We start from the raw sequence: 19,396 nt of genomic DNA on the forward strand, positions 1-19,396 counted from the left end.
CCATCAAAACTTCGGATATTATCTCTACGCCAAGCAGCTCGAGGACATATCTGTATATACTTAATATCAATATAGTTCCAAACACTTGCACCAATGACTAGCCATGGTCAGTCTTGATTGTTACTTAACCTTAGTAAAGTTTTGAAGGAAAAAAATGTGTTTACATATATTTTGCTTTTTTAAGGTAAGATTGCAAGTGCTTTTTGGTTCTCATTCTTTGTCAAATCTTCAATTTCGGAGGTGCGTAATTTTGCAGGTCAAACTCTTTACTTTTGGAGGTATGTAAATCTTGCATGTAGTCCACATTCCCATAATACACAGAAACAGAAGTGATTGGCTTGGGAGACACTAGAACTTGCAAATTTCGTGTCTGGGGTGTTTTATATTACTCTTTAAAAAAGCAAAAACATCACAAAGTACCCAACAGTGTTCAGTCAATGTATGTACGACGAGTGCAAGTAATTCATACGTTGATAGGCAGTTGTTGCATGCTGTTCTTTTTCATTTAAAGGCTTGCTAATAGCGAAACAGGTGCCCGTGCGATATGCGGAGAACTCGCCCTGGGAGAACTCGGCTCATGGAGAACTCGACCTGGAAGAACTCGCCCCAACGTATCTGGAGAAGTCGCCCCAGAGTGGTTGGAGAAGTAGCCCAATGGGTTGGAAAAGTCACCCCAAAACTTGTCACCCAGATAACTTTTTTTTATATAACAGAATTAAATCGTCTTTTACGTGATTCATATTTAGGATTTTATATATACGCGATCAGAAAAGAGATATAAACTGGTAATCATAAGCAATATCATAGTAATATTTCTAAGGACGAAATTAATTCTTTATATAATCTAATGAATGACGACGACAGTATAGTGATTAAAAAGGATGATAAGTCTTTTCATTCTCTTACAAGAGTCTTAGACGATCCTATGCTTGGTACTGAATAAGATGGAAAATATTGCTGTTCTTTTTCATCAGTGTTCATCTCTGACAGTGATAAGGCAAAACTGTTTCAGTATTGGTAGCAGAAAGTATTCGTTTTGAAATCCTTACTTTATTTCGTTGTTGAACTATGATAATTATATTGTAAAATTATATTAACATGGGTACTGGAACAATCCTCAATTTTTGGGCACTTTTTTATATCTCCATCCCTGAATTATAATAAAAATAATTCCAAATGAAATAACATTAAAGACATGTTTACGCTTTTTCATTCAATGTTTCCAACATCAATTATGCACCTTTGATTTTGTGTGTAAGTGAATTGGATGAATATGCATTTTTCTTTCACACTTACATACAAGACTGTTTTCCACTCGTATAATAAACCCTTCCTTCCCATTCTGCATTCATCTTGTATGAGTGATGTTGATAATAGAAAAATAAATCACTTATAATTGAAAGTCTGTGTGTTCATATAAAAGCTTATAACAACACACTGGATCACCATGAGAATTTTTTAAAACAAATATAACTATTAACTTTCTTGATTGATACATCTAATATACTAACATTATTCATTAAAGTGGTAATAACTTTCAAACTTGGTCCAGGCTGAATTGCTACAAATTACTGACTGAATCGGCCCAGATTCCTGGCTGGTTCATCAAACTTCCAAGCTGATTCGGACCATGTGAAATATTATTCAGTTTAGTCCAGGATTTAAATGTGACATTTAAATTTGTTTTTAAAGATGATCTTCTCATTATGTCCCAAGTACGTTGAACAGTTCAAATATGCATTTAAGGTAACAAAATTCCACTAGTAATCATGGTGTTTTTATATATAATAAAATAACGTAATCTTGTTTATTTTGCATCGGTAATTTAGTAGTGAAATATGTTTTAAACTTCTCGTTCAACTTTAAATAGTTTGTTATTATTGAGAAATAATAAAATTATGAACACTGACAAAAAGGAAGAAATAAACTAAATGATGGGGCGTAATACGAGTGATCTTTCAGAAACCGTCCGAATTCTGTGCATTAGCCATGATGATGAACTCGGTAGCAACCGCATTTTCTGAGTAGGCATCAATTTTGAGTTCAAGTATCATTCGTCAGTGGTTAGCAAAATCAGATTAAATTGTTCAGTTAGAGAGATGATACTGTAACCCTTTGGCTTATTGACGTTCATCACCAATTCAGTCTATTTCAGGTTATAGAGGTCCATGCCATAAAGTCTTCTCAGGATGACTTAGGTTATTAGGTTGGAACCCTTTCATATATAAAACTGCAGACATCACATCATGCTTACACCCTCTCTACCTTTCCAAATAAAATGCATGTAATGATTTGAAGAACAGAGCAAAAGAAACAGATAACACTTATTTTTCATTAAGTACAGAAGCGGAGTTGATAAAAGTTGAAAAATTGCAAATTTTATAGATTTAATAAGTTGAAGAACAACAACAATAAATAAAGTTTTAACAACCATATGGTGACATCTCAGAATTACTATATATGATCCTTGGGGCGACTTCTCCAGGTGAAGTGGGGTGACTTTTCCAACCACCATGGGGTGACTTCTCCTAACACCTGGGATGAGTTCTCCCAGGGTGAGTTCTCTGCTTTTCTCCTGTGCAGTTTTTTCATTCATTGAGTGATATTTCCTTTCTTTTTATATTTTAGCACAGAAATGGATGTTAGGTTTATGATAAGCGGTCATGATCGTCTTTTCATTGTGCAAAGGCACCATACAAATTACAATGACAGAAAGAATCTTACAATTACCAGTAGGTTTTATTTTTCTTTCTTATACACCGCTGTCAGTCTTTCTGCGCATGTAAGGTTTCCTTGACAAATATTGGTGCAAAACGCATACCAAATTTGACCGATTGGCAAAAATAAAATACTGCAATACTTTCTGTTTGAAATGGTGGCAATTTTGTCCCCAGAATATTCTGTTCAAAATATTTCATGACTCGCGATATGTCACCCTACTCTGTGCATGAAAAGATGCAATGTTTTTGCATCGAGCTATGGAAATTAAATTCATTAGTTTGGACTCATTCTGTCAGCATTTCAGCCGAGGAACTAGGTAGTGTCTATAGCTGGTTTGACAAAATTCAGTGTAACAATGCCACCAAATGGGAAGAGATATTAAGCAAACTAAACTAATCTTGTAAAAAATTAGTAAAAGTATTTTATAAATACAAGTTAATATGTTCAAGAGAAACAACAGTGAATACAATGTAATATCTTTACAACTCCTCATTTATGGGGGAAAATGCCTAATGAATTTAGAAACAGACTATACACCCGAGAACTTCTTGACAATCTGTACAAGTAGCAAGTTGACAAGATGGTTAGTAGACCATAAATTAGGTGTGGGACAACTTGCAAAATTAGAACTTTGATTAAAATGCAGTATTGTTCTTAGGTAAACATTTCTGTCTTTTAAATAATGTATTTATCTGTATAATTCATAAAGATAAATATTAAATTGGTCCTTCTGGGTTACAAGTTCAGGAACGTCATGGCATGGGTTTTCATTGTTGACATTTTTCATACACATTTAGATATGTTGGATATTATTGTACGCTTTATGAATATCACTTAAAGGACAATCATTCGTTCTTGATACAGATTGGATTTTTGACCACACCTGATCCAATGTTTACAGAAATGGCATATTGTTGTGCAGAATTACGACATGCAGAATAGGCTGACATGGTGTGTGAGGCAATGCATTAATAAAGTATATGTGTTTGTTGTTGTGTTGTTTTAATTATATTTATTTTTTCCATTTCATTCTTACATTAATATTTATGGTGAGAGATTTGAGACTTGCATACTTCATATCATAATTTTGTTTTTCTTTGCATATATTGTGTTGTTCATTGTTTTCACTTAATCCAAATCCATTTAGTTTCCATCCTGTTATATTATCCCTACTGGGAACCTTGAATGCTGAAGTGGCTCTGGATCCCTTAGTACATCTTCATATGCACCCACTACAGTTTCTCTCCTCTGTTGGGCCACCTTTTAGAAAATGACCTTCTGAGTTTTATCGCATTCTAAGGAAGAATGTTTTAGTGGACAGTTTGGCCAGGGTCAAGCAGAATCCTCATGGATTGGACTTTTCACCACTCTTTAACAGAGTGACCTTTTTTGCTATGGAGAAAGCCTTGTTTGCAACCAACCTTATCAACAGGCTTCCTTTTGTCTCCCTCCAGTCTGGACCAGAGAGAATGGGCAGTGGATGCATTTCAGCTTCCATTGTGATCATCTGCTCACATATGTCTTCCCACCTTTCCGACTTCTACCTAAAGTTCTGAACTTCCACTGCTCTTATTTGGCCCCAACATAATCTTGGTTCAGCAATCCTCTAGGCCTGTTGAACCAAGATCTTTTCATCACAGGAGGATTCTTCTGTTGCCACACAGGAGTCTCTCCTACACAACAGCACTTACATTCTCGATCTTCATGCTTGGCTCATCTCTGGCATTCTAGCTGCTAGAACAAGTTTTTGGGCCAAGTTGCCAGCTGCATAATTCAAGCCAGGAGATCTTTGACATCCAAGTTCAGTGATGCCAGGTGAAGAATCTTCTATTATTGGTGCTGTTGGAAATGTGTTGATCCTAGTTGTCCCTCTGTAAATTCCATGGCAAATTTCATTTTTTTATGAAGAAAGGATTTTCATTTTCCCCTGTTAGAGGCTATAGAGCTGAGAATCATGCACTGCCTGTTGACATTGGCAGTCTCCATCTTGGGTTTAATGGCAATTCCATTTCCATTTTGTCAGTTGAGATTTTGAGCCAAAATATCAGTTACTTCTGGTAGCTCCATCACCTGTAGAGATTCCCAGTTTATGTAGAATCTGTGTTTTAGATGATCAAGGCAGGCTGTAATCCAAGTTAGAGCACTGCATTTCTATCTAAATGCCTCAAGGGAAAGGAGAGGGTAGAAAATGTCTTTTCCTTTCTCTTAAAGGGTCTGTTGATATTTTCGTCTCCACTATCTCATGGTGGATTGTCATCTCGATCAAAAGAACTTATCAGTTCCTTACTAATACTATTAGAGACATCTCTTTTTTTAAACTAACATCCCATGGACCTGTTTGAATCATTTTTCCTTGGAGATTGTTATGAAGGCAGCACTTTAGTGATGATACCTTCTCATTCTACCTCCATGCATTAGCCAACAGTGCAGTTATTTTCTCTGTGTTACGTAGCAGCAACATAGCATGTAGTCTAGAAAGACACCAGCATTCTGGTTGGTATGTGAGAAAGCTTGCCAGTAGCTTCTTGTGGATTGGTGGTTCTTTCCAGGCTTTTCCCAGGTTCTTCCTCCACCATTAATACTGGCCGCTATGTATAGCCTATCATGTGCTGAAAAATGGTATTAAACCCCACAACAACAACCAGAACCAGTATTCTGTAAAGTCAATCTGTCCCTTGGTGAGTATTTTCCTTTTTTTCTCTGTTTTTGTTTAGTTGAATGCATGAACGACCTAAGTGACAAATTCAGCTGTGCAATAGTGATCAGTAAGCTGTTAATGTATTTGGTGGGGATAAAACAAATTTTAATTATGCAGTACTTACCCACTGCTATTGTCAAATGCCATCCTCCCACACATTTCTGAAGTTCTAGCGTAATTGTCTGTGAAAAAAATGATTGTTTCCATGCATGATCATGTAAGATGAATGAGCGAACTGTGTCTTATTGACAGTTCTCCACTCTACAGGGGATGTATTCACATTGAACAGATGGAAAGTATCTTTTCTTATTATCATAAATTGTCAGTTTATTCTCATTTACTTATTCCTTACCTCTGTCTTTAATTTCCCTTTTTCATTCTTTATCTCCATCAGATGCCATCATGGATTTTTAATATTTGTCATACACTTTACCTCTTTCAAATGCCATCATGGGTCTTCACATTCTGCCACCATAGGATAGACATTTATTGCATGGCATTGCATTTTGAAGTCACACTATGTGAAAGTTTACTCTGTTTTCAGATCAGAAATCCTCATTGATGTTGTAGATAATAGATTGAGTCGACATTCATGGACCCTTTGTTGATGAACTACCATCCTCTTGTGCAGGCTGTACTGACATGTCCAAGTGAAGAAGAGAAAGATGACAATTGGAAAAAAGACCTGCAGCTTTTAATTGAGAAATATGAAAATGTAGGCAGAGTATTATCAGCATTAAGTTAAAAATGTTGAGTATCATATCATCTAATTGCAATTAGCATCTTTCATTATGTCATAATTGTGTGCATGCCATTGAAACATGAAAGCAGGATTTGCACACAAGAAGAAGCAAGGCATGAACTAATATTTATTCATGTTTTGAAATTACCATTCCAGGCAAAACAAATTACCAGCCTGTACAAAATACCTGTATAGTTTGTTCCACTTTGAATTGGAACATGTTTAGTGTCAAATGCTTATAATATAAAACATACTGCAAAGTGTGGATTAAAATCAAAAATTTATAACAAGAATTTTGAAGGCTACTATATATCTCTGTTGTTATCTCTGCATTGTTTTGCTCACAATCTCCTGTTAAAGTGTTCTAATGGATGACCTGATTCTGCAGACAAACCCCTCCCCCAGTGTTATGTATATTTGATTTATTATATCTGATTTAATATGTATTTATTTCAATTTAATTGTCAGTTTTTTTAAAAATTATTTTTCTTTACATGCTATTGTAATGTAAATGTATTCACTAGAGATGATACTTTTTTCAGAAAATAGTTTGACCTTGACTTTATTTTATAAACACCAGGTGTAGATCTAAATCCTGACCGTGATTCAAAATTTGTAGCAACCATGTAAACAAGTTTTTTTATTTTAAAATGATTGGTTGTTGTCAAGGTCATGATGGGACTATGTATTTAAAATGTGAACAATTTTTTAATTTCTTAGAGTAAAATGATTGGTTTTTGTCAGGGCCACACTGGGTGGATGTGATCTTTAACAAGTACCAAATTTCTATAAGCTTCTAGAAGATGATCACGTGACCCCTTGTTTACGTTTTAGGAGATGATATAACCTCTGTTTTGGAGAGTTATTCTCAGTTGCAGTTGGGCGTTCTCTTACACTGGAAGTTGTATGTTGTGTTGTTTAGAGTTATTTCAGATTACTTGGATTCAAAAGGATTAATTCTGTTATTTTTCTGGAAAATACGTGTGTTCATTTGAAATTCTAGAACAATGACAGTTTTTTTTATAAAAATTTATTCAAATATCCGAAACTGGAGTGGTAATTCTTGTTTCTACAAGGAACTGTAGACTTTAACACTACAGATGGCAGCATACGTTATCGTCTTCCATCTTGGATTCTTTGTCGGGATTCAAACTTGAAATCACCAGAACATTTTGTTATTCTGACTTCAGAATTTTTATTCTTGGATTATTTTTGAATTTGATAATTAAAACCATAAGTTCATATTTTTTTTAACTTTTACAGAATTTTCCTGGAAAATAAATTAATAGTGTATTTTTCAAAGCTTGTTGTTTTCACTCTTTCTTGTGTTATTGTTTATTCAAGCCTAAACACGTGACATAAGACCAAGTCTCGTATCCCTAGTCCATGTCTTGAATGAGGCATTATGCATGCACATAGGTTCCTGTCCCATAATCCCCACTTTTTTCAATGTGTAAATGAATAAGTGGCTCATAATCAGTTTACTTACACACAAGTTTGAAACCGCTCCAGTGGCCTAGTCGTTAGAGCATCCGCCGCGGATGTAGGAGGTCATGGGATCGATCCCCGACCGAGTCATACCAAAGACTTAAAATGGTACTAATAGCTGCCTCACTTGGTGCTCAGCATTAAGAGGTTAGTGTTAGGATTGGTCGGCCTGGTGTCAGGATAATGTGACTGGGTGGGACATAATGCTACATGTCTGCGGCATGATGCCCCAGTGCTAGACATCACTATAAACTGTCACACTGCAGACATTGTAGCGATATGACTGAAAAATTGTTAAAGCTACGTTAAAAATCCAAATCACACACACACACAAGTTTGAACGTGCAGATAAAAGCACAAAGTAACTGAGAAAATTATTGAGGTTAAAAACTAAGTAATTAAGGTATAAAATGAAGACTGCATTTTATGTAACTTATGTCAAAACCAAATAAATAAAAATTGAAGACAGGGAGCAGCACACTTGCATATTTTGAAAATTTTGTTAATGGCATTATCTGGCTCAATTAAAAAACAAATTAACATGGGCACGTTTAACCAGTCAGAACATATTGAAACTCATCACAAATTCTCCTGAATGGATTGTATTGTAATATCAATATGGAGTTTTCATTGGTCTTCAATGGTCTTCATTTGTCATAAAAAAAAAATGGTGCCAATATGTGATCCAATATGGCAGCCATCTTGAAATCTGTTTTTATTACTACTCAAGTGAAATGCAAAGTCATAATGACATAAGGTTTTCATCAGAGACTTCTTATGATGTTTAGTGCAGTGAAATATGGTTTCCAGAAAAAATCTACTATAATTTGCATGTTTGCCCTGAAGACAATCATTTCCAAGGTGATGAGTTCTCAGAACGTTAAGGTTAATACTGATGTTCTGTATATTTAATTTATATTGTACTGTTATGACTCTGGTCTTAAACCATATAACAGAAAAAAAGTGAAACCAAGAAGTTTAATAAAATCAACAAATAGTTTATTTCCCTAAGTATTTTGAATTAAATCCCAAAGATATGTAAATGTCCTAAATGATGTTAGCAAGATGGTACCCCTTAATGCCCTTATTGGTTCTGAGTGTATGTGTGTGTTTTTTTTAATTTTTTATCATAGCTTTAAAAAAAATTCAGTCATAACGCTACATTGTCTGCATTGTGGCAGTTTATACTGATGTCTAGCACTGGGGCATCATGCTACAGACATGTAGCTTCATGACTCACCTGTCACATTATCCTGACACCAAGCCAACCAGTTCTAACACTAACATCTTAATACTGAGCATCAAGCGAGGCAGCTGCTAGTACCATTTTTATAAGTCTTTGGTATGATTCGGGCGGGGTTCAAACCTGTGCCGTCCCACATCCAAGGTAAATGCTATAACCACTTAAGCCACCTGAGAGTTCCAAAGTAGAATATGACTTTGCAGTTTAAGTACAATGCCAGTTGTGTTGCAGGAGGGCTGGAGCAGACATGAAGATATACCAGACTCATTACCACAGAGAGCCTACCCACTCATCTTGTGGGTATGTGCCCTTGGTAAGCATTCTTTCCTTTCCTTTTTTAAAATTTACTAATCACTAGAAGTTGGGTATAATTTCTCCTTTGAATAAGTTCCCCAATTACATTATATCAGGAATATTAGCCTGCTACCTCATGAATCCAGCCGTTCTAAAAGATGAAAGATCTGTCTGATAAAGACAATGAGCAATAACTCTTGCCCATTACCTCCCCTTGCCACCACCAGGTTTCACTAGTTTTTAGCTTTGGTGCTTTACTGGCAACATTGTACAGTTTATCTTCCAACAATCCAAGTCGTTTTTGAATCATCCAACTTTCTGGATTTATTGTGTGGATTAATCATTCTGCTGCCGGTTGTATACATTCTTTTTACAATTTCTGCCTGTTTGGTTGATTTTGTCACCTTTGGGGACTTTGTCCTTTTAAGACCACAGTACCCATGCTGTCGCTGACCTCTGCAAAGTCATTACGAATTAGCGTGGCTTTGACTTTTTTCACTTGCTCTGTTTGTAGTGGAGTTGGTGTTAGAGAGTTATTTAAATGCTGCATTGCTAATTTATGCTTTATTTTTCCAGTCTGTGTGTCATTTCAGAAGAAAGGTCAACTGAATACATGAATGTGTAAGTTCAAAGCATACTCTGTTGGTTTTTAATGCAATAATGTCTTTTGATTTACTCCGTTAGTATTGGGGAATATATATATATGAGAATGTCAACTAATTGCTTGCCAGTAGCTTCTCGTGGGTCGGTGGTTCTTTCCGGGGTTTTCCAGGGTTCTTCCTCCACCAATTATACTGGCCACCATGTATAGCCTATCTTGTGCTGAAAAATGGCGATAAACCCTACAACAACAACAACAACTAAATGCTATAGTGCAATTTTAGAGCATGGAGGTCTATTGACTCTTGTTTTTGTATAAACTATGCGTATATCATCTGTAACATGCAGCATGTATAATTCATGGTCAGAGAAAGTCTTGGCTACACTGTTAGCTAGTTAGTCCATTATGATTTGCTGATCTATGCTTTGTTTTCTCTTCTTGTGTCATTTCAGAAAAAGTGTCTACTAAATGCAATAGTCGAACAGGTCATTGAAGGGAATGAAAGACAAAATAAGTAAAGGAAGACAACCTATAGTTTGTTCTTGTCAATGCCAACTCATTGGCAAATGCCCCATTTTTTAGCAGCCAAGTGGGGTTTGTACCAGGTCCTTATATGACTGCACCATTGCAAGCAGTCCACCCATCACCAACCGTCCATCTGACACCAACTGTCCAGCACATGAGACCTTCTGAGAAGATGACCCAGTCAGCTAGTTCATCGCTTGTATTTCAGATTCATTGGTTCAGTGTTACCAGCTTTAGGTAACCCAGTAGGCATAAGAACCCCCAAATGTCCAAGTGTGGTCTTTGGTCCCATAAGTCTGGATGCCTAGGATTTGTACTGTATCCATTGGATCCAATGCTTAATAAAACCTCACCATCGCCGACCATCCAGCTATCATCGGCCATCCAGCCATACCAACTTGGGGACCTTTTCATTGAATATGTCCATCAGCTATGATTTAAGGGGATCTTATTGACATATTCATCTGTCTAACCAAACTGTCGGTGACATACCCTTGCTATGATGGATATTTCACTGGAGCGGCTGGAGATACCAGTGATATCTGGACTGTCTTATATACCACCAGCTTCCAGGCCGATCATTCACCAGGCAAACCAGCTGACAGTCCTGACAGTGCCAGACTTCCATGTTGTCACTGCTTGTCCACAAGGGAGAGCTAGTGACATTTTCTTAGGGATGAAATTGAGTTTTCATGTCACTTGGTATGTCTTCACCAGAGCTGCAACTTGAACAAGTTTGGGCTTCATTATACAGTGAGTGCAACAAAACTCCTTCAAATCAACCATCCTTTACATCATTCTCAGATCTATCCTTGGAACGGACTGAAGTTTAGCTTTCAAGCCACCATTGAGGACATTGATAGAGTGTTGGCTTCTTCAGAATGCCCTCTACCCCATACCACTACTCAGGATTTTAATGCTAAAGAATTGGAAGATCTAGATGATGAGGAAGAGACGCTCACCTTCTGGTTCCTTTCCCAACCGTCTAGACTTAAGGTGACAGATGCCTTCAGTACTTTTCTCCCATCACTTGACAAGAATTTAGCAGCTGTGTCATATATCCACTCAATGGTTTTATAAGGCAGACAAAATGTGCTTCATGCCATGTCAGAGCTGGTTTGAGATGTCATTGCTTCTCCTTCATTGTTGGATTTGGCCACATTGGCACCTTTCAGACACCCAGCAATAGCCATTCTTAGGAGGTGATGGCTGGGATTGCTAGGGTAAGTGACCAGGGCTGCTTACCATACCATTTCAAATACTTTGATGGCTTCAGCCAATTTACACCTGATATGACGTGTCACATGTCTGCGACACACATTGCTCAAACCTCATAATACCCTCTATTTTTGGACAACCCTGTCTGAGTCACTGCTTCTGAAGGAAGAATAGTGGTGGACAGTTCACCTTCACCTTGCTGCCCAACCCACATGAGCATTTGGACCACTCAGCCCCACCAGTGTGAATGTATGTTAAGCAGACTCAGGACAGGGGATCTCAGTCACATGTACACCAATATCAGTTTATAGGATGCAGTCGTACGGAAGTGGTGAGAAACCAAATTTTGAGCTCACTGGATCTCCATATTCCCTCATAATGGGGGTGGGATGGGGGTGATCTAGGTAATTTTTTGGTTGTCTTTGGGTTTCGTTCACCAATAACCCCCTCCCCTCTCCTTCCTCTCCGATCTTCACAGCTGCATGTCCAGATCAGGTAAAGGATGCCTTTCTACAACAGGAGTTATGGTCTCTTATAAAGAAAAAAAGGCAGTGGCGCTTGCACAAAGACCACATTCTCTGGGGTTTTATTCAAGGCTGTTTCATATTCAGAAAGCAAATGGCAAGTTGAGACCCTTCATCGACTTCAGTCACCTCAACCAATTGATTGTACCTCCAAATTTGGCTTGATCCCAGTCCAGGGTGAATTCTCAGAACAAAAACAGTCCATATCCATTGCCATTGTCAGTAACATTTTTGAAATATTTGTCCCTTTTTCCTTGGATTCTGTGTGGCTCACATGTGTCACTGTCTGCTTGAAGAGTTTTGTTATTTCTAGTGTTACAACTCTTTGGTCTTTTTAAGTAATAGAAAAGAGTGAAAACCATCAGGTTCTGTAAAATTTAACAAATAATTAATTTTCATTGGATATAAAGTGACAGTTTAAATAGAATTGACAGTATTGTGAATTAAATCCCAAATAGTCCAAAAAGTTCTATCACCAGTCTTAATGAATAAAGTTCAAATGAAATTTTAGTGGTGTTTGAAATAAGACACAGCACTGAAGACATCAATATGCCTGTAGTCTTGAATATACTAATGTACTAGTGACCTGAAGTGTGATCCTGTACTAACAGTCTTCCAATTAATCATAGTAATATGATCCAAAGTGTCCTTGTCTGAATTCACTATAATTCCAAGTTAATGTTTTTGTCCAAGAATATTATTAATGAACACAAAAATAAGATTGATTTATTCTTCAGATGTTATTGCAAGAATGAATAATTTTAAAAGTAAACAAGATTGTGGAAGAAAAAAACTAAGATGCAAAAGAAGACCTAGGATGTAGGACAAAAGTTCATTTCTAGAACAGTCTAAGCTATATTAGATGAGGTTTGTTACTAAAATTATAACAAAGATTATGATAAACATAATGTCCTTGACTCAGACTAAAATAATGATCATAATATTCAATCCACACTCATAGGGAAAATATTAGCTATGTATTATTTGTTTTCCAAAATGTTTTTGGTCAGGTAGACAATGAACATAATTTTGGGCAAGGCCAAGTCCAAAATACAATTATACATGACATATATAATGAACTTTTTAAAACCCCATAAACAATGCATACTAAATATACATAACACTAGTGTCTTTTTGAATATCGTCCTTCAGTTGTATCCATTTCAGTCTTTTCTCTTGTTATTATGAAGGTTTCTTTGCTCCAGCTAGCTAAGTGGTGTTTCTATAATTGTATCCTTTCATTTGTACCAGTGTTAGGGTAGGTATTAACCCCAACAAACTTGGTCTGGTTTTTGTTAGATATTATATTTTTCTATCAGTCTTACAGCATGCCTCACGATGTTAACAAGTGCAGCCATAAGTAGGTGTTTTGGGACATTTACCCCAACTGCTTGTAATGTTTTAAGTGCACTCCCATGGATGGATGTCCTTTATGTGCCTTGTAGCTAGATGAGGTGTTGGATTTGGCAAAGATGTTCCTTCTTCTCCATTGGACTCTCCAATTCTAGAGAGGGGTCAGTGGGACTAATTAGTTCAGGGAAGTCACCCATGAGTCCTTACCTTCTGGTTCAGGAAAATCAGATCCATCTTTGGCTCACTCAGGTACTTGTATCTACATCAAAGGGGTCTACATTATCAGACAAGCAGAGTTCCTTTGATAGAGACTCCTTAACTCATTCAGCCCCAATCCTGCCTGTAGGAGTGATGAGGCTGTACGCTATTTCCGAGCTGTGCAGCATCAAGGTCATTTAAGATACACCAATGTGTGTACAAAAAAGCAGACAGATATAGCTCTAAAATGATACCAAATAATCTGGAAGTTCTAGTTGCACCACAAAATACAGAGGGAAAAACCTCATTTTTTGGACCCTTTTTTTCACCCAAAATTTGCTCATGGTCGGAGTGTGATTTTGTGTCTGGATTTCAGACCTTTTGGCATCAGATCTAAGGCAGACCAGTCTGAACTGTACACAGACAGGTGAACCTTTGCAAAAACTAGGATAAGGTGGGCACTTGGAATAAAGAGCAGTCTCCATAAGAAAATGATGGGTCCATTAAGCAAAAAAAAAAGAACTCCAACTTTTACCATTCTGCTCATGCGCAAGCAAAATAACCAATGGAAAACGATGTTTCTAATACAACTAGGCATTAGTCTCATGGAAAATCTGTTGAAAGCTGATGTATTACGATGTATTCAGAAATAGCCCCCAAAATGTCTTTCCTACTCGTATTTCAGGCAAAAACGACAAAAACCTCTGGGGCCAAATGAGTTAAGGAGGTCTTTGTCACTATTCACTGTGCATTCTGTACTAGGTCTAATCACTGTGTAATGGGTCTAGGCACTGGACACTGGGCATCAAATTTAGTTACAGGTCACTGGCTACCAAGCAGGCAGGGTGATGAATACCAGTCAGCGTGTGTCTATCACCAGTCAATGAACCGGACACCAAGCTCTAATCGCTGGTCATTAGACTTAAAATCAACTGATCACCAGGCATCAGGCCTGGCCCAACCAGACATGTTTCTGTCCTGGGACTGTGCATCCATCAGTCACCAGGCATTGCTGGAGGCTGCAGCCCAAGAATTACATGGTTTGCCAGTAAGATAAAGATGTTAGAAATAAAGTTCCTTGCAATATCATCATTCCCTGGGGAGCAGGCTTTACTCTCTAAGGAAAGGAACTATATTGACAACCTCCCTTTTCTTTCTCCCCATTCTTTCACTGTGGGGGCTGGTGACTCAACAACCAGTGGTGGCAAGTTTGGAATGTCTTCCTTTTTACCCCAAGGCACCATGAAAGAGTTTCTCTTAATAACATTGTATATTGGATTAAGTAGGCCCTCCCCATCCATTTTGCCAGCTTCTTTACTGAAGGAAATAATAGGGCTTTGCCACTCCTCTCTGCATGCATCTAAAAGGCCCCAGTTGAATTGGTTTATCCTCTAGTTTTTCAATGTCTGTCCCACCCTACTAGTAAGTTGATGGAAGTTATTGACATTTACATTAGATAAGGCAATAAATAATACCTTCCACCAGATCGGTGTCCAAAGTCTCAAGGCCTTTTGGATACCATTGATCCTCTATAGTTTGGATATGCTTTTGGGAGCTTAGAATCAATGTCAGTTATGAGTAGGGCGTACTGAAGAGGTCAACACAATGCCAAGAGGCAAGTTAACAGAAGAGAGGTTGGTTATTCCCCTCTCCCACACTGTGATCCCTTGTTTCAGCATCAAATAGCATTTACTTGCTTAGCTGCTCAAGCTTTCTGCCCATGAATTGGGAACATTTCAGGTTGTGTTATCAGCAGGGACCTGGACCCCCATCCCGATGAATTCAGAACATTCCAGGTTGTGTTATCGGCAGGGACCTGGACCCGCTTCCCCAAGAATTGGGGACATTTCATGTTGTGTTGTTGGCAAGGACCTGGACCTGCTTCCTCCACGAATTCAGAACATTCCAGGTTGTGTTATCGGCAGGGACCTGGACCCGCTTCCCCAAGAATTGGGAACATTTTCCAGGTTGTGTTACCAGCAGGGACCTGGACCCCCATCCCCACGAATTCAGAACATTTCAGGTTGTGTTATCGGCAGGAACCTGGACCCACTTCCCCAAGAATTGGGGACATTTCATGTGTTGTTGGCAGGGACCTGGACCTGCTTCCCCCAAGAATTGGGAACATTCCAGGTTGTGTTATCGGTAGGGACCTGGACCCACATCTCAGTAAAGTCACTTGAAGCTATGAAATCAAAGTTTAAACCCCTAGCTTGACACATCAGTCTCTCTTTGGAAGATTCCTTAGGTCTTTGTGAAAGGGGTTTATATCGGTGGTTGCATTGTAAAAGCTCAAGGAAGCTGTCAGCAAGAGATTGAGACACTCTTGATGTTGATGGCACTTTAGATGGAACCTATCCACCTCCATTGGGATGCCACCTTAGAGATCTCAAAGGTTTTGCTGGAACATAGCAATAATGTGTTGAGTGCAGCTCTCCTTGCTGTGGAGTCGTTATTTGGTGGCTTAATTCCTACAGTCGCCTTCCAAGATCTTGAAGATTGGTGTCATTAGCCACTGTCCCAAGCCCCTCTAAACAGCTATGAAGCATTCCCAGTCCAATATGTCTATGGGTCCTCACATCCAAATAATTTAAGCATAGCTCCCAGCAGAACGATCAGATTACCTTTAAATCTTCTTGTTCGTCATTTGTAAAATCAAGCAGTTGGAAGGGCCAGGGCAGTAAGTTTGTAAATTGTGCCCCTCCTTCTAATGGGAGGCAGTCATCTGCCTGCCCTGGAATCACACCCTTTCCTCCTAATTTTCATCTCTGCCAGATGTTCCAGTAGATATTAGACTAGGCCTCTGTTAGATGCCTGGTCAGACCTAAAAGACTATGTATGGGCCCTATCTTCAACAAGAGAGAGTTATCAGCTTCACTTTTAGGACCATCCATTTCTATCAAGGATTCCCATTTGATTGCACTAAACCAAATTGGAATTCCTAAGGGTTGATGTATACACATTTCAAAAGAATGATGCAGTAGAGAGGGTAATGCTCAGAATCCAGGATTATGTTCTTACATCTTCCTTTCCCATTAAACAGATTTATTTAGGAAGAGACCTTGAGAGTGGAAATGTCAGCCTCAGTCAGGAACAACATAAAGGAGAATGTACTGTCTCCACAGATGTCCAGGATATTTCTTGATAAGGAGGTCTTTCATTTTCAGGCTTTTCTATTCAGTCTAGCTTCATCTTCCGGAGTCTTTACTGGGGTGATTAGAATAATAATTCAACAAAGATTGTTCAGTATTTTGATGACTGATTGATACACAAAGTTTGCAGACATGTTGTCCTAACAGACTTGTCAGTGTGTGTGAAGACTGCAGCTCATCTGGGGTTAATCCCCAATTAAGAGAATTTGGATCTGACAGTCTGATTTCACTAATGTGGGAAGAATTTTCTCACAAGTCAAATGGCAGTTCATGTTCCCCCTGATAGAATTACAGAGATACTGTCCCTTTTTACAATATGTTATGTCAAAAGTGTTGATGATTTGATCCCAGTGTATTTATTTAATTATTAACACCCCTGTCAGCAAGTGGCAAATCAGACATTGTTTATACCATCACTGGTTACAATATGGTCACGTTACTTGAAGTTTTTCCTTGCAGATGAACATGTGATCAATTTATAACTTTATACCACTAGAATTTGACCAATCAGATTGATAAATTGACACACATGCAGATTTTTGTAGGTGAATCTGCTTTATCTGACTAATTGTATTTCCATATATGATTCTTTGAATATTCTTATTTTTAGACAGATTATTTTCAGATTATCGAGGCATGTTTTATGGTGATTTTACATTTTGGTCCCTGATTTTGATTTCCGGATCCAGAATGCAGAATTTTGGATTAATGGAGCAAATTAACATTTAGGAATTCTTTTCCCATTGAACTATGTCCATATAGTGAGGTTTCTGTATAAATGGAGTCTGGATTAAAGAGGTTCCTTTGTAATGTCTTTTATATCTCATTACATTATGTATGTGTATAGTTTAATGACTTGTCAGCACAATAATGGCAGCATAGTGACAATTAAAATTGAGTTCTACAACTGTAAAAATAAAGAAAGAAAAACAATAAAAGTACTTAAGTTAGTATAGAGGCCAATATTTCATTGTCACAATCACTTTAGTGTGAATTTATTTTCTGGAAAGTAATTAACACATTGGAGACTACTGAAAACTTCATATTGGAAAACTGACTTAAATATATTTTGATTTTATTTCCAGTGAAACCTTGTCTGCTGAAATGGTTAATAGAGCAAGGATTAGATCCCCTTGTCCAAAAGAAGGACACCAGAGAGAATGGGCTTCATTGTGCACTGGACCGTATCAACAAGAAAGGTAGCTGTGAGCAGTTTGGAAAGATTGTGGCCCTAATGCCAGGTGCCCTTCTTCACCAGAATAATTACGGGGATACCCCATTTCACATTGCCTGCAAGGAGATGTCCATAGATGGGTCTGCCTTTTATTATTACAGAGGCTGCCTCATACATATGCTGCAGAGTGCCAGCAAGCAGGGACAAGGTACACTATTTGTGTGTGTTTTTGGATTTGTAATGTAGGTTTAACAATTTTAGTCACATTGCTACAATGTCTGCAGTGTGCCAGTTTATAGTGATGTCAAGCACTGGGGAATCATGCTGCAGATATGTAGCATCATGTCCCACCCAGTCACATTACCTGACACCAGGCCAACAAGTCCTAACACTAACCTTTTAATGCTGTGTGCCAAGCGAGTCGGTTGTTATTACCATTTTAATCAGTCATTGGTATGACTTGGCTGGAGTTCAAACAACACTATTGTGAACAGTTTCTGTGCATACCATTTCAACGGGTGATTTCAGTTTAATAATTGAATTCAGTTCAGCTTACTCTGACAGTTTATTTAAGAGATAAAGAACAAAAGTATTGCTGAGTATTATTTTTAACTGATTCACAGGTATCAGAAAGTATATTGTGAGAATTGTTTTTTAGACAAAGCTATGTTTATTGTAATTTGAGACAGGAGTTATCTTTCCTTTCACTCTATTCAGTTTAACTTGGATATAATTATGCCCCTTATAAATCAAGGAATGCACTAATGCATATGAAAAGCTGTGTCATGTAACTAATATCTTATAAAGATTACTCTCTCAGCTGTTGATAATATACAGACATGATTTTTCTTCATTTTAAAGTGGAATTCCACTTTTCTCCAAATGAGAAAAATTGGATTCTCGATGTCCATTTTTTTATATCATCTCCAATCTGGTTTTTAAGAAATTGTCTGACCAGTTCCCTTCCATGACGATCCTTGTAAAATATCCATTCTGTATATTAGCACACAGTTAAGGACTATTTTGATTAGTCAAAAATATATACCCATCTGATGAATTTTAGTGTAATGGGAACTGATGGAAATAGAAATCAAGACACGATTGCAAAACATGGTGTCTTGAGTTTCTGTGAGAGAAAAAACACAAAGGTTTGGATTAAGGTTTGATAAATGTGTGGAAATGGGAATGGCCTGAGCAAAAAGTCAATGGATATGTAGTTAGTCATTTCTTAAGAAAACTGAACACCACATAACTGGCATATTGTGAGCTTTCCCAGAAAGATTTGAATTGTGGTTGGAAGAGTTGGGAGCAGCAGAAAGCACCTCCAAAAGAAGCTGCTTATATAGAAATGCAAATTACAGCCAGTACAAGGAGGTGCTTGAAAGGAAAGTTAACCCTTGCTGAGCAAAAAAGAAAAGATTGAACACTGAGCCAAATATATCAGTGGTAACAAAAATGAAACAAG

The 19,396-nt window shown here is 37.6% G+C and overlaps 1 protein-coding gene across 4 annotated transcripts in view; it reads left to right on the forward strand.

The window, feature by feature from the left end:
* Nucleotides 1-287: 287 nt before the first annotated feature.
* LOC149784965 (uncharacterized) overlaps nt 288-19,396 on the forward strand; it is a 64,213-nt gene continuing 45,104 nt past the window's right edge. For 2 of the 4 annotated variants that reach the window (XM_089978617.1, XM_089978621.1), the window contains exons 1-4: nt 288-439; nt 5,964-6,134; nt 9,124-9,205; nt 17,843-18,139. In XM_089978617.1, the coding sequence (XP_089834743.1) occupies nt 6,012-6,134; nt 9,124-9,205; nt 17,843-18,139 (502 nt within the window). In that variant the 5' untranslated portion in view covers nt 288-439; nt 5,964-6,011. Of the gene's footprint in view, nt 440-1,812; nt 2,556-2,615; nt 2,733-5,963; nt 6,135-9,123; nt 9,206-17,842; nt 18,140-19,396 lie in introns of those variants that run through there. The other 2 variants (XM_089978620.1, XM_089978618.1) reach the window with 2 other exon arrangements.

This window comes from Sinohyriopsis cumingii, chromosome 13 (assembly GCF_028554795.1).
Source record: "Sinohyriopsis cumingii isolate HCF-2022 chromosome 13, ASM2855479v2, whole genome shotgun sequence".
NCBI classification, from domain to species: Eukaryota; Metazoa; Mollusca; class Bivalvia; order Unionida; family Unionidae; genus Sinohyriopsis; species Sinohyriopsis cumingii.